At 41.1% G+C, this 16,568-nt stretch overlaps 1 protein-coding gene across 1 annotated transcript; it reads right to left on the bottom strand.

Moving 5' to 3' along the window:
* Nucleotides 1-8,285: 8,285 nt before the first annotated feature.
* LOC124613596 (alpha-1B adrenergic receptor-like) lies at nt 8,286-9,311 on the bottom strand. The gene has a single exon (XM_047142312.1). The coding sequence runs from the start codon at nt 9,309-9,311 to the stop codon at nt 8,286-8,288; it is 1,026 nt and encodes a 341-aa protein (XP_046998268.1).
* Nucleotides 9,312-16,568: the final 7,257 nt, after the last annotated feature.

The raw sequence follows: 16,568 nt of genomic DNA, 5'->3' as shown, positions 1-16,568 counted from the left end.
AAATGTAATATTCCCCTCAATCATCTTACGTTTCAGTGGACCTACTGTGTCAATTCCTATTTCATTTATCCCTGGCATATGAACTAAAACGCACTCCATTTGCATTGGTTAACCCTCCAACATTTAATCAATGTCTCATCAAATTTAAAGTTGAATCAGATACATAACCATTTTAAAATATGTCAGTCTTTCAATAACACCATGCATTCCTGTAACATAACTGACTAGAAGCAAGGTAGGTAATGACACAAAAGTTAGTAGGCTGCTCAATTTATCATACTGTTAAGAGCAGTAGGAGCTGTATATGAACTGTCTCTTTTCTTTGTAATTTTGCATTCAAATTTCTGAAACGCTGCTGGATTAACGAGGCACTTTTGGTACCAGTGTGTGCTCCAGCTCCACATCCCATTGAAGAGTCTGAAAAATGAGGTAAGGTGACATATCACTTCTATCACATATGCATGCAGACACCAAGAAATACAGCAACATAGTTTGCATTATGTAGCTTGTGACAATATCTTTAAACATTGTGTGGTGCAAATGTTCATCCTCAGAAATAGCAAATAAAATTATTTTCAGTCACATGCTTCTTGATGATAGTTGTTCATAATGAATAAGGAGTGATATACAGTTCTTATAATGGTTTGTGTTTTTAAAATCAATTAAGAGAGTGACAGATTTGTTCACCTTTGTGGCAAAACTTTATAGAGAAAGAAAGTTGTGCATGGGTGTATAAGAACCAGCTCTTTAACTGACCCTGTCAGGTTTCTCTTTGCAGGTTGTTGACTGCACATCAGTAAAGAAATATAATTATCTTTTTCACTTGCTGTGACTTCACAATTCTAAACTTCTTAATAACAGTCTTCTGAATTTTATCATGAAAGGGATGGCTGAAATGGGAATTGTATTTAAATCCAGCATTTGTCCAACTGAAAATAAAATGCTGTCACTAGAAATCTTCAACTTTTATCAAAGACTGAATATCCTTCCATCTCTTGTGAATACTACACATGAAGTTAGAAATTGCAGTTATGACACTGAACTTAACTTCATTACTTTGTTTGGATCTGTATTTTGTGATCTGTGTAATGTATAATGTCTTCTATACTTAAAGAAATAGTAAGGTTATGAGATGGACAGAGTATCCATAAACATAATTGACTAATTTATATACATCTACTGCAGGATATCATGTCAATGATGCTGATGTAGGAAATATTAAATATGAGAGAAGAAAAGCAAAGAGACACTTAACAGTGGGCAGATATACATCAAATTCACACCCTGAATGATATTTTATTTTCCACTAAAAGTTTTGGTAGGTCTTTTTTTATTGCAGTGGAGCTGCGAAGTTAATAAGAAACTGCATCAGCATCACACCAGTCGTAGGAGTTGCTTGAAGCAGCAACTTTTGTTGCTAGAAGTTACAATCTTTTAAAGTTATGCAAAGTACATATATATATATATATATATATATAATTCTGTACATATATGGGAAGAAATAATACCAGCTTTAAACATCCAACTACACAGTAGGTACAAAACTGTATTTCTAGTGTTTTCCTAACATTAGCATCTAACACTTATATAGCAACTTATCATGGAACTTTCCTTGTTTATGATTCTCAATTCTGGACTGTTCAGGTGTGCTCTGCATCTGTATGCAAGTGTAGTTTCAGACATAACTAATAATAAGCTCTATACGGACAGAATTCTCATGAAGCTCAACATTTTTCATGGTAGTACTCTTGCAGATAAATAATCATCCTATAATGACTGTGCAACTGTGCTGCACATTTGATGTTTACATATATTACTACTTTATGTAGCACAAAAATAGACATTTTATACATAGTTTGAATATGTTTATACATTTGATCACATTTACTAAACATATTTCATACAGAAGCTAGAATGACTAGGGGAGCTACATGGTGGGAAAAGCCTTTAAACTATTGAAAAATTTAAGATGAATGATCTTTACAAAACACTAGCACTCACAACATTATATGGCACAGAAAAAGGTATACAAAATATAGCTTTTGAATCGTTCTGAGACCATAAAACCGGTAATACAAGAAGGTCTCATTTTATCGTTCTGTCTCCTGTGTAGCAGTAGCTGTTTTCAGGAATCTTTCAGTTCAGTAAAAATTTAAAATAAGAAATTACATATTGAAAAAAAGTAATATGACCTGATGAAATAATAATGATGCTGCAGATAATCAGTGTTTTTGTAGTGAAACTGTACAGTAAACTGCTAAGGTATTTTTCATCATCTGTTTCTGCTTAACAAAGTGTTAAAATATAAGCTGTGAGTTTTTTTATGTTTCTTCATTATAAAACTACAAACAAAGTCTATGTACTTGCAATCAGGAAAATTTTATGTTTAATAATTATTACTGATTAACAATCAAAGAAATTGGTTACATATGTATTGACTAAGAAAAACATAAGCAGTTTTTATCCTTCATGTGGTTGCTGCTAAACAACAAAATTTTGAGAATGGAACTGTAGTTGAATGTTAATTTTAGAAATATTTGTCTTAAATGGTCTGCTCAGTCTGGCTACATTACCAAGGAAACATAAAAGAAGAAATAAATGTAATGTCTCTTTCTCAGATGTAAAACTTGACATGCTAAAGTGGAGCTTTCTTCCTCTCTCTTCTCTTTCTAGACAGCCTGAAAATAGTGTTTTAATGTAATATTAATTTGACTTCAAGAGCATATTGTATTTGTTAGAACATATTTGAAATGCTGTAATGAATAAGCACATTGTATGAGTAATTTAATCTCTGCTACTAGTCAGGATATCTGTTGTGACCTGAAGTACAGCTCTGCATTTCAGTGAAAATGTGTAAAGGACCGTACATTCAATGGTTTGATTCTTTACCAGCTAACAACAATGCCATGCAAAGAAAGGGGTTCCAAACCTCTCACATATCAGAGTCCACAGATTAATGCATTAATATCAACTTTTGTAGACTCTCCCATGTTCTCTCTTCTCTTTAGCTTCTCAAACCACGCAGACACAATTTTCTAGCTGCACCTTCTATAGAGCATTCAAAAATTTTGGGACAAACTGACAGATGTGACGACAAAGATAACAACAAATATATTTTGTTAAGCAATCAGGTACTGAATATGCATACTGAATGTGCACAGATTACCCCAGAGGTCATTGGGTGTGACTGAGAATAAAAAAACATCACATTTATGTCAGTACCTTATTGTTATGATTAATGTTCCAAATTAGTCCCATTAATTTCATTATGGAGCCAGTACCGATGTAGCAGGGCATTTCATGTTCGATGAAAATATGTGTGTGACCACTGAAACAATTCTTGCAAATAATTCCTCTTCTGAGTCTACATGGGTAGAATACACAGCACTTGTCATGTAACCCCAGAGACAGAAGCCCAATGGGGTAAGATCTGGGGATCTTGCAGGCCAATGTGCAGGTCTTCCCTGCTTGATTGATTGATTGACAAAACAATGAGCTGTATGTTCTATTTTTGCAAAGTGAGCAAGGGCTCATGATGCTGGAAACATATCCTCACTCTGATATGTATGGGTAACTTCTCCAATATTGTAAGAAGATTGTAAGAACAGTCTGTACATTGGTCACCTGAGTGAAGGTGATGAAGATGGAGGGTCAAGCAAGTAGTTGTCAGCAGAACTAGTAAACATATGAAATGTATTGTAAATTCTTCCTGAAGGCCTCTCATAGTTGTTATAAGTTGGTTTTCATCCATCCATACATGTGAGTTATGAGAATGGTATGTGCCTGCCTGTGTGTAAACTGAGCTTCATCCATAAACAGAACAGCTTCAGGAAACAAAGTGTAAGACCTGGTGGGACAAATACATGAAGCAACTGTTCAAGCAACAGATTCCATATAAACTACGGCGAGCACCAAGCTCAGTGACAGTTGCTTGCCTAATTGCCTGCAGTCACTTCTTAAAGCATAGCAGCATGGCTTCCTCTAAAGTAGATGATGCACCACCTGTGATCTGCATACACTGGGCATGCACACCATCAATGTACTTTCAATGCCCAGTTGTATATGGACTACAGTACATATCTTCGTGTTGAGAAATTTTCATGGTACATTCATTGAGCTCTTCAACCATTACCTTCAGCTGCACCATGAACAAAGTGCATGTCTCACAGTTCTTTCCAAGTGTGGCACTCCTTGTTATATACTGTGACTATTAGAAAGGTCTGCAATGTCACATTCTATTTTATGATTCAATGAGAACATCATGACTCACAACACCACATACATCAAATCAGCTTTGTATAACAATGTCTGAAAAAGATTTTTTCAAAATCTCATTCACCTAGGGCATACTTCTGCATACTCAGAGCTCACTCACTATGTGTTTCTGACATCTGGCCTTATAATGAATATATTTTTTCTCAGCTTGATAGTAGTACCTGTCAGTTTGGGCATTGCATTTTTGAACATCCTGTGAAAGTTATGAGGGTGGTTGCATTCCTCTTGCCTTCTATTCACATTTATAACTTTCACTTTTTGTGGTCCCAGTTAAGATATCTTTTATTCTGAATATCTTTATATTTTGTTATATTGCTTCACCTGATGCTGAAACATTTCTTGCAAATCATTGTAGGAAATTACCTTACAGGTGCACCATTATTAATATAAAAGTAAAATTTCTAATGCTTATACGAAAATAAAATCATAATTAAGAACATAGAACTCGCAATGAAAATGACTATTGATTACGTCATCTCCATGTGTTATTTCTTAGTGACATAGTCCTTAACAGACAAGCTGAACAGTTTGCGCAAAAAGGAAAGTATGCTTATGCTGGTGAATATAAGCATATAACAATTACAGCAATGCAATTCTCATTATAAAAACCAGACTTGACATCTATCAGGCACTGTGTTTTCTTTACAGTGATGCAGTTTTCATGATAAAAAAGACTTGACATCTATCATGCACAAAATGATGTAACATTGATATCAAATAATAAGACGTCTGGTGGAACAAGAAATCCTGTATGGAGGGCAGAGATGGCTAGAGGCTTATATCATAGGTTTTCTGCAAGGAATGTGACTCATGCTTGGTGTGGGAATTATGTTTAGAATCTGCTACTTATGAAGATTCCAGTAAGAATGAAGGGGGATTCAGGTGTAAAGTGAGAAAACTTAATAGTAATATTTGAATAAAAAAGTACAAAAGAAATCAATTGAATTACAATAGTATAGCTTATGTCCAATTCAAAAGTATATGTATGGTGAAGAACACTAGGAAATAATCTTTCCAAAAAGACACAAAGAGAATGGAATGTATCATTTAAGCTGTAGGCCTGCTGCACTACTACACATATGAACTGCAAATTGAAAATGCTGCAATAGCTTTAAAACATGTAAAACCATTCTCAGACTCTTTATAGATAGACAGAGAGTGTGTCTGTTCCTTATGACACATTTTGCTTATTATTCAATTTGTTTGTAATATTGACTTTAAAAAATATATACAGAGGTTTTTTTGTATTGTTGCAGTGTTTTCAATTGAGAAGTGATTACATTTCTGAATCTGTGAGATTGTAAGTTTTCCAATGGAAGATATTTATGCTGTCTATTTGTTACTTTTAGATTTTTGGACTGTTTCTGATACAGTAGTGCCAAACAGTTATTTATTTTTAGGCGTAAGATGCTATAATCAAATTTTATAATTCTTTGCTGTATCTTAAAACTTCTTGTAAACACCATGATTTTTTGTTATTATCATGTTTTCTGAGTACTTTAAAGGATTCAATTAAACTTCCCAAAACTTGAAAAAGTAGATGTAAGAGCTACAAAATCTTGTAAGTTCAGTACATCGGTAACTAAATTTTCTGTTATGTCTATTTCGTTTTTCAAAGAGACATTTTGTGATGCATGGCCTCGACAAACTGAGGTCAGATATCTGTGATATAAAATGCATTAAGGAAGAGGTGTTTTAGTTACTCAAATTATACAGTAGTTAGGTATGTACACTGCAGCATTGTTACAAATAATGGAGAAGTATGATGTAATACTCTCTTAAGTTGAAAAATATTGTACAAGTGAAATGATTAAGTGTAATCATGTGACAATAGTTTGGTAATATCTGAAAATAATGGCTGGCAAATAATGTACAAATTAGAGCATGGGCAAGAAGCACAATTAAATAATAAACTGTAGTGAGATAAACAAACATTTTTCTGATTTAGACTGTAGACATTGCTCTGCCAAAGGTAGTGCTGCTACACATATAGCTCAGTTATGCAGCAGCAGAAATAAATCTCCTGTGGAAGGTTAAATGTGAATGAATATTGGAGTTTAACATCTCATTGTTGCGTTAGATCATTAGTGATGGAGTTATTAATATCTATAATAATTATTAGTAAATGACTCTGTACAAATGAAAGAGTGTTGTATCAGACACTGCTCTCAGATTGCTTTCATATTTTCCAATCATCCATATTATCAGAAAGTGCAAGAACAATTATTTACACAGTGTGTGAAACGTTTTAGTAACCATAATCAACAAGTGTGGTTCATCTTCCAGTGAGTCAGATAGTCAAATATTCAACAACTCATGTCACCAAAAATGAATGAAAAAATTGAATAAGGAATTTGATAACATTTCTTCATGCAAAAGTGGTTGTAGTATGGGCAGAATACGCTAGTTTCTAGAACAAACGGTGGACGTTTTGTGGATGGCTTTGTGCAAATGATATCAGTGGTTATTAGCTTTTGAGATGTTACAAATATCATGAGCTACATATTTCAAACTCTGAATAGCAAAGCTTCAGGCTGAATGCTTGTACGTTACAAATAAAAAATCTCGAACGTATTTTTGTGTTGTTAACAGTAACATAAGCTATGCCCATGGGTCATAATGTCTGCAACGACATCTAAGCACTGTCAACGTATGAAGTTCAGTAGTAAAATATTGCTTGTGTGATGGAGAAACTGCTAGGAAACATTTACTAATTGTGGCAGGTGTAAGAAAACATAAATTATAATAATATATAGTTAGACTGTTTATTCAGTGGATGCAGCCATAGTCTTCTGGCAGCCAGCTCGAAAACAAGACTCACGCTTAATGCCAAAAGTTATTGGAGTGGTGTGTGTATATATGAAAGCGATGGGATAGGAATGTTCATTTGGAAAAGAAAGAGTGCCGTATAAAATGTCAGTCAAGAAGATCATTTACTGCTTCTATATTTTGCGTGCTTTTAAAATGTGCATTGACTTTTAACATAGATTTTCGCATTGATACATGTATAGCAACAGTCATGTTGTTGTGACAGCCATTACGGTTGGCAACAAGCCCATCGGCAGGAATGGGAAGGTGAAATATCCAGGACAGCACTAAGGAGAGGAAGAGGCGGACACAGTGCTGACTGCTTAATCATCGCACAGTTCTCTGTGAGTAGAACATATCGTGCAGTCACTGTCTCTCGTGCTTATCACTCTGGATAATTCCATACGGCAGACATCACCGATCTGTATAATTTGTGTTACATGTGAGAGGGGCAAAGTAAGTGTGCATGTTGCTCTGGTTTGAAGACTGAGAATGCCACATGAGAAAAGCAAGTACATAATTCACTGATTAGGGAGACACTACGCACCCATTAATTACGACAAAGCCGCGCGGGATTAGCCGAGCGGTCTGGGCGCTGCAGTCATGGACTATGCGGCTGGTCCCGGCGGAGGTTCGAGTCCTCCCTCGGGCATGGGTGTGTGTGTTTGTCCTTAGGATAACTTAGGTTAAGTAGTGTGTAAGCTTAGGGACTGGCGACGTTAGCAGTTAAGTCCCATAAGATTTCACACACATTTTAACACACAATTACGAGAAAACTAGCGTTTCGTGCAAAATTTAAGATTTCGTATAGAGTTCAATTATGAGGATTATTGGGGGTTAATACAGTGTTGGTGAGTTAGCGCGAGATATGTACGCTGATATTTCATCCCGTATCAGCAATGTGAGTGGGGTTGATCTGTAGCCTGCCCCAGACCTCTTCCATCAACAGTCACGCCATTTATACTTCAATAACCGCCAACTGATAGCTGAACGATTTGTCAGGCGCCTCGTAACAATTTAGGAATGTAATTGAGAAGGGGTCTCTCTGCCTCACACACGCTACGGCGAGACACGTCCCCGTGTAGGAAACCTGCGAATACTGCAAACCGAGCGCATTCAACAGCAGACGAAAAAGTGAGCTGTCTGCTCGACACACCAGTCGGTATCAGAACGGTAGGAGTGCGGCCTGAGCGGTAGCGGCTTCAGAGCTCGTAGACGTCGCGGCCGTTGGTGCGTCCTGCGCCGCTGCCCCCCGGCCGACAGGAGCCCGCCGAGCGCTTGATGCCGGAAGCGGTCTTGCAGAGCTCGCGGGCGCGCTGCGGGCTCGTGTAGGAGTACATGTTGTAGCCGGGGATGATGTGCACCCGCACGTCGCCGGACGGCCGCGCCGCGTCCCCGAGCGCGCCGCCCACGACGGCCGCGCCGGCCGCCCTCTGGCGGCGGGAGAACGACACGGTCGTCTTGCAGCAGCAGTAGTGGAACAGGTTGACGTAGGCGTTGCGGAAGTGACGGTTGGTGCAGCAGTAGAGCAGGCTGTTGACGCAGGACTTGCTGAGCGCGAACCACGCCAGGTTGTAGACGAGCCGCGCGGGCACGCCGCGGCCGCCGCGCGCCGCCGACACCACCAGCGCGACGCCGAACGGCGCCCAGAAGACGACGAACAGCGCCGCCGAGTAGGCGTTCGTCTTGGCGAGCGCGTAGTCCCAGGCGAAGGTGACGGCGGGCTTGAAGCTGGGCCGCGAGCGCAGCGCGCGCACGCGCAGGGCGGTGCGCGCGTGCCACGCGAAGGCGAGCAGCAGCAGCAGCGCGCCGCAGGCCACGTGGTAGGGCAGCGCGCCGGGCCCCGGCGGGCGCGGGCCGGGCCGCGGCGGCCGGCAGTAGAGCGGCGCCGCGTCCAGCGCCGTCTGCAGCGCGACCGCGCCCACCGCCGCCGCCCAGATGGACAGCACGGCGGCCGTGACGCGCGCGCGCGTGCACAGGCGCGCGTGGCGCTCGCGCGGCAGGCAGAGGCGCGCGTTGTTCTCGCACGCGGCCGCCGCCAGCGACAGCACCGTCACCAGGCAGCTCAGCGCCGCCACGGCCCACTGCAGCCGGCACACGGCCGGCGCGTCGGGCAGCCCCGCCAGGATCACCACCGACGACGCGGGCATCACCAGGCCCGTCACCAGCAGGTCCGCCAGCGCCACGCTCACCAGCAGCGCGTTACCTGCACACCGGAGGCGCCGCATTAGCAGCTGGTCCCCGAACTGCAGCAGCACACGAACGAAATAATATCGACGCCCTATTGTAAACAATATTTCGAGCGATTCTTCAGTTTCTCTCGGCGTATTTGTTGCTCGAACAGTCCACGGGTATACTGCCGGTTCATAGTGTCCAATGGGCACAATATTTCGGCGATCGGACATGTCGCCATCGTCAGGCGCGCTCAAAGAAGACAAAGAGAGAGAGAGGGAGAGGGAGAGTGAGAGAAACGCAACTCCCGTGTTAAAAGTGGGAAACACAGACCGACAGCAGCGCCTCAAGTGGTATGGAGATGAACTAAAATATCAAAACATTGCGGGTTGCATCGCCCCCCTAGTTTATTTACGTTTTAGGTTTTTATTTTTATTTTAATTCTATTACCTTATTTTTCTGGGCGTGCTATGTAACTATTTTGGCTGGCATCATAATAAAATAATTGAAACACAGCTATAGCACGCTGTACTACAGCAGAGAGAAACCTATTCAGTAATATTTTCAGTCTATTTTTGACGTTTGTGTCTGACAGACAAGAAAACATGATAGGAGCAGTGACTGTCAGGCGCAAACATCGAAAATAGACTTTTAAATTGACGTGCTTATATTGTTATTTATCAACAAGTAAAAGCTCCAGCATGTTTTATGGTTCATAAGAACTAGATGCAACACTTGAAACTGAGAGTAAGTCGAAACAAGCTTGTAGTGTAAATAATTGAAGCAAAAGAAAAATAACATTGTAGCAGCTAAACTGGACTACAAATATTCCTGAATAATGTCATAATTTTTACGTCATACAATCTGCTGGATCAATAAAGGAAAAAGGCCCATTATTAAGAGAATAAGCAGCAGTTAAAGAGGTTCAATTAAGAAATATTTATCACAGTATTAATTAATGAAGAATTCTAAAATTTGTTACAACTATGTGTCAGGACTATAAGTTCTGAGTAACTGCCCAGCAATCTTGCACTACTGATCATTAATTTCTTAAAAAGGTTCCTACATCTTACTACTCTAAATGCTTCAACACAAAAAAGAAAATATCAAAGTACCAAAAGCAGGAAAGGTGGATAAAAACAGTGAAATGAAAACACTGAAACGAAAACAAATCTTACTTTTTATTCACTAACAACAATGTCACCTGATTCACCACCGATTTTGGCAATTTCACAATTAACACCTGTCACATGTTTTGGAAACACACCCCTGTTTAGCCTATGCCTACTTTTATTCATAAAACCTTCTTCGAAAAAATGATCTTCACAAACAAAATAAGAAGCACAGTTCACATCTGTTGACAGTTTACAAACACTCTTCCACTTTAGAAGCAACTCTTGAGGTTGTTTTGGAAAACCTGTAGAAATGTTTGTTGCAAATTTCCTCTGTTGAATCCACGTAATAGCCAGATGAACAGCTGGGGAACTTGCAGGAGTATTTCAACGTCAATCTGTTGTGTTGAATATTCTGAAAAAAAAAGAAATAAAAGTCTTCATGAAATAAAACTACTACAGACATATCAAAGTTATTTAAATAAACGAACAGAAACCACACTGCTTAATTCACGATAGAAGAGAATACATTTCATTTATAGGCTACGAGATTATTTAATGAAAAATTAAATGTCTTACCTTACAATTAGTTGTGGAAATTTTTCAGCAGGAAATCTCTTCAGTTCCACAGTAAACTTTATGAATTTAAAGTAAAAAATCTGTTTATAATGAAGATGAGTAGTATGTAAATATGAAACAAATACAAAGACGACTGTAACCGAGGACCACAGACTTCAGTGCAGAGAAAGACGATAGAATATTTCAAAACAACCACCATTGGAGTTTAGACAGCTCTCATTGGTCAATTCCAGCTTCGTCTGACCCCTAGCGCCTCTAGTGGTCTGGAATGGAACTACGTGGCTTGTTGCCTCTTCGCCCATATAGCTTTCACCCCGGTTTGTGCGCTGACGAACTGAGCACCTGAGGGCGGGCGGCCGATTTAAATCCCCTCCCCCGCGGGCCGCTCCCTTCGCCGTCGGCGCCCGCGCGCCGGTGGTCGCGAAGAATCTGTCATAGCGTCGATGTGCTTGCTACATCCGCCCTGGTCGCCAGTTCGTATTTCTTGCTGAGAGTCTTCTTAATTACATTCAATGCCAGGTCCCAAGCTTTGCTGAGATTGTAGCCGCAATCTCGGTTGATAAGATCTTCCCAGGTGCGAATTTCGATAGCCTCCTTGTATGGTGTCAGGCAAATCTAACACCTTCCATGAAAACCCTGACATGATAGCAAATCCGACAGTATGTCACATAGTTCCGAATAAATCCTGACATTAAATTAACCAAAGTAATGTGATCAACGAGTGAGCAAATGGAATATCACAGACTAACACAATAACGCCTAAATGCATGTCATACCTTCCCACCGTGAAACAGACACAGTTCCGAGGGGAGAAACGAGAACAGAAGCCGAGAGCAGAATCGTGTAGGCTAGGAGGCCCTACGATAAGGGACGGACACCCACGTCGCCTGCCGACCGCCAAGACCACCCCCAACCCATGTTAAAAGATAGAGCCCTCCAGAAGAACAGTATAGATCTTACGATAACACTAAAAAGGCCACACCGGCTGCAAGTTTTAGCGTGAGACTTTTCGCGTCTCTGTTACGTTGCAAACATTAAAAGCATTGCCCCACCACGAAAAGTATAACGTTTTTCATTGGATAGACTGAATTTTTGTAGGCAGAGCTTTAGGTTAACATTGAGACCCTGATTGGTCAGTTGAAAACACAGCCAGATAGCTTTTCTTAAACCAACTTCAGTAAATTGTATTAAGGAGAAGTTAGAAAGAGTTGCTTCCGAGACGGCGAGGTGTGTGGAGCTGCGTCGCCCGCCGCCCGCTGACGCTGCCTAACCACCGACAAGGTAATAAACGCACGCAATGCCACATAAGGCTTCACTCAGAACTGCAGAAGTCTCATCTGTTACACCCCCTTTTTGCCTAATACTAATGTCGATCGTTAATTAAAGCTCATGGTATTCACATATGCTACTAGAAGTTAAAATCTGAAATGCGATGATTTTTCTCTTATATAATTATTGAGAAGCCACATCAGCCACTGTAATTTACGACAATTTAAATAAGTAATTAAAGATAATTGAGGGTCACTGTAGACCATTTTGATAGTTTTCTCTTTTATGAAACTTAATTTAAACCTAGATTACAGATGTGATTTGGCATAGGTCATCCTTCAATCCATTGTAGAGCTTGGAAATCCTGTATTAAAGTATTTCCTTTTATCAATAGTACAATTTATAAACAATGTTTTGTGAGTAGAATAAAATTTCCAATGGTAAACTTAACTACTTTTTCGACGTTATTTTACTAGCTAACTAAAAATAGGAAATCCTTGAACCCCTTCCATTAAATTTAGTTAGTATTAAGATTCTTTTACAGGGAGTGCAGTGGAGCTGACGCTGAAATCATTAAGTATTTGATTATATCCTCGCTAGTCTCACTGAGCTCTTCTGAACTCTACATGTCATGTGTGGTTTGGCGTCTCCTTACCAGCAACAGGTCCCAGGTTCAAACTAGTCAATTCCCTAAAAAACACGCTCAGAGCGTCGTTGCGCGAAAGTGGTAGGGAGACACGACTTAGAACAAACAGACACCGCGCAGAATGTTAGATCCTTTATAACGCTGTCCCAATATTTAGAGGTCTGAGCCAGGATCTTGGTACACTCATAATCCATCTCGTGTTTCTCGGACAAACAGTGCTCTGCTACCACCGACTTATTTGGATATTTCACTCGAGTGTGCCTTTGATGTTCTCGGCAACGATCTTCGATGGTGCGTACTGTTTGTCCGATATAAGTCTTCCCACACTCACAGGGAATTTCGTATATGCCGGGCTTCCTCAAACCGAGGTCATCTTTCACACTTCCCAGTAATGCCCCTGTTTTATTGGGCGGGAGAAAGACGGTTTTACCTCGGTGTTTCTTTAATATACTGCCGATTTTCTCCGATAGTGCGCCATTGTACGAAATAAAGGCAGTGGCTACCTCTTCTTCCGTGACTTCATCCGTCACCACAGGTTGTGATGTGGTGGTGGGACGGAGAGCGCGTCTAATCTGTCATTCCGAGTGCCCATTTTATCGGAACACGGTCTTGAGGTGTTCCAATTCCTGGGGCAGATTCTCTGCGTCTGAGATGCTGCGCGCCCTGTGTACTAGTGTTTATAGTACTCCATTCCTCTGGGAAGGGTGGTGGCAGCTGTCTGCATGCAGGTACAGATCAGTGTGCGTTTTCTTCCACGTCTTCGCGACCGCCGGCGGTCCGCGGGGGGAGGGGATTTAAATCGGCCGCCCGCCCTCAGGAGCTCAGTTCGTCAGCTCACCTGAAGATGGCGACATGTCCGATCGCCGAAATATTGTGCCTGTTGGACACTATGAACCGGCAGTATACCCGTGGACTGTTCGAGCAATATTTCGAGCGATTCTTTCTTACGTGACTTTGATTTATTGAACCGTACTGCTAACAGCCAATCATAAAACATTTACACAGAACACCAGTATTTAAAAAATTGTAACAACGATTTAAAATACAATGTTCACATATTATTCGCGTCATATCAGGATTTTAGTAAAAAAATTAGTAATAAGTTGGTTTTTTGCACTGACCTCCCTTATAGCTTTCAAAACAACATACCAAAAGTCTCTTACGATGAGGCTCGACCTTCGTCTGCCATATTGGAAAATAGCAGCAAAAAATCACCATTACGCATTTATAAGGACAATGGTTGCGACCTAGTAAATAGTGTCGGAAGTTTCATGCGGCTTTTCGCGGATGATGCTGTACTATACAGAGCAGTTGCAGCATTAGAAAATTGCAGCGAAATGCAGGAAGATCTGCAGCGGATAGGCACTTGGTGCAGGGAGTGGCAACTGACCCTTAACATAGACAAATGTAATGTATTGCGAATACATAGAAGGAAGGGTCCTTTATTGAACGATTATATGATAGCAGAACAAACACTGGTAGCAGTTACTTCTATAAAATATCTGGGAGTATTCGTACGGAACGATTTGAAGTGGAATGATCATATAAAATTAATTGTTCGTAAGGCGCGTGCCACGTTGAGATTTAATGGGAGAGTCCTTAGAATATGTAGTCCATCAACAAAGGAGGTGGCTCACAAGACACTCGTTCGACCTATACTTGAGTATTGCTCATCAGTGTGGGGGTTGACAGAGGAGATAGGGTAGATCCAAAGAAGAGCGGCGCGTTTCGTCACAGGGTTATTTGGTAAGCGTGATAGCGTTACGGAGATGTTTAGCAAACTCAAGTGGCAGACTCTGCAAGAGAGGCGCTCTGCACCGCGGTGTAGCTTGCTGTCCAGGTTTCGAGAGGGTGCGTTTCTGGATGAGGTATCGAAATATTGCTTCCCCCTACTTATACCTCCCGAGGAGATCTCGAATGTAAAATCAGAGAGAATCGAGCGCGCACAAAGGCTTCCCAGCACTCGTTCTTGCCGCGAACAATACGCGACTGGAACAGGAAAGGGAGGTAATGACAGTGGCACGTTAAGTTCCCTCCGCCACACACCGTTGGGTGGCTTGCGGAGTATAAATATAGATGTAGATGTACGAGCAAAATACGAGGGTTGGAACTTAAATAGCGGCAACTATTTATTCACAACCGATACAAAAGAGTTACATGTTTGCACCTATTACTGTCCTTCAACGTAGTCACCAGCGTTGTGTAGAACCCGTTACCAACGATGTGGAAGGCGTAGCATACCGTTAGCAGAGCCTGTTCTGCTGATTGTGCAAATGGAGCGGTCTACTGCCTATCGAATCTTCCACAAGGACTTAAGTCCGGGGAGTTTGGTGGATGGGACAGTACTTCCCAGTCCCATAGACCGAACAGAGCAGCCACAGTTTGCGCTGTATGCGCCCGCGCATTGTCGTGCAAAATGATGGGTGGGTTGTGCAGAAAGTGTCGCCGCTTCTTTCGCAAAGCTGGTCGCAGGTGATGCTCCGAAAATGAACAGCAATACGACTTAAGTCCTTGTGACTGATTTGATTCCGAAGATGAAGAAACCACTTCGTGGATTCGCGTCAGAACTGTTCCAGAGATTCGACATGCAGTAGACCGCTCCATTTGCACCATCAACAGAACAGGCTCTGCTAACGGTGTACTACGCCTTCCACATCGCTGGTAACGGATTTTACACAACGCTGGTGACTACTTTGAAGGATAGTAATAGATGCAAACATGTAACTCTTTTGTATCGGTTGTGAATAAATAGTTGCCACTATTTAAGTTCCAACCCTCGTACTTCTGTACAAAATAAAACAACACAAAAATATCTATAAACTTTTACATGTACGGCACTGTCTTTGTGGGATTAACCGTTGAGCTTCAAAACGATGTTTACATTTTCAGCTTGTCACGGCGTAATGAACAGTCCATCCCATTTCGGACATACAGCCGCGCCAATATTATTTCTGCCACTGATTTCGACTGCGCAGCGTTATGCCACAAAACTGTCGACAATTTGCCAAGAGTGGCATTCTATGCTCCACCGCAGCGGTACGCGCCTCCGAGTTACAGACGCTTGTCGGCATCAAAGAGATACGTTTACACACTCTCCACCTGTGGCGAAGGCGTGCAGACGTTCGATTCTTTTATCGATGTATGATCGGCGGCGATGACATCTTAACGACTTCTCTGGAGTTCGATTATCCCAAGAGCTGGATTCCATGCTTTGTTCAAATTCAAACCATTATCTCTACTTATTAAATTATTAGTGAGTCTAATCTCTACAGCTTCCTTGAAGACAGAATCTCTGAAGATGGCCGGACGATATGCTGCCGAAATATCAGTGGAAAAAATTTTATTTCCGGGGCTGCATGCCCGAAATTTAATGGACGATGTTTACACATCTATTTTGATCGCACAATAGCGGGAATTCCATTTCTGACTGCGGGTGTCAATGTAATTTCTGTAGAAAGAGCATGGAATCACACATAAGAAAGGTTTAATTAACACATACTGATTAAGTGTCAATTGTTCGTGTATAATGTAACATTACATACATAGAGATATGGCTCATAAGATTGGCTTGTGGTCTTCCTGTGACTCAGTATCGTAACCTTCTTCATAGTCATAATCCTGATACGTTGTTTCAATACCTCCTCCTTGTAGAGCAGGTGCGGAGCATTTGCTAAGGCAAGATACACCACGACAAAAGCTGCATATTT

The sequence above is a fragment of the Schistocerca americana genome, chromosome 4 (genome assembly GCF_021461395.2).
Source record: "Schistocerca americana isolate TAMUIC-IGC-003095 chromosome 4, iqSchAmer2.1, whole genome shotgun sequence".
In the NCBI taxonomy this organism is placed as follows: domain Eukaryota; kingdom Metazoa; phylum Arthropoda; class Insecta; order Orthoptera; family Acrididae; genus Schistocerca; species Schistocerca americana.
This window is presented reverse-complemented; position numbering and strand designations above follow the sequence as displayed.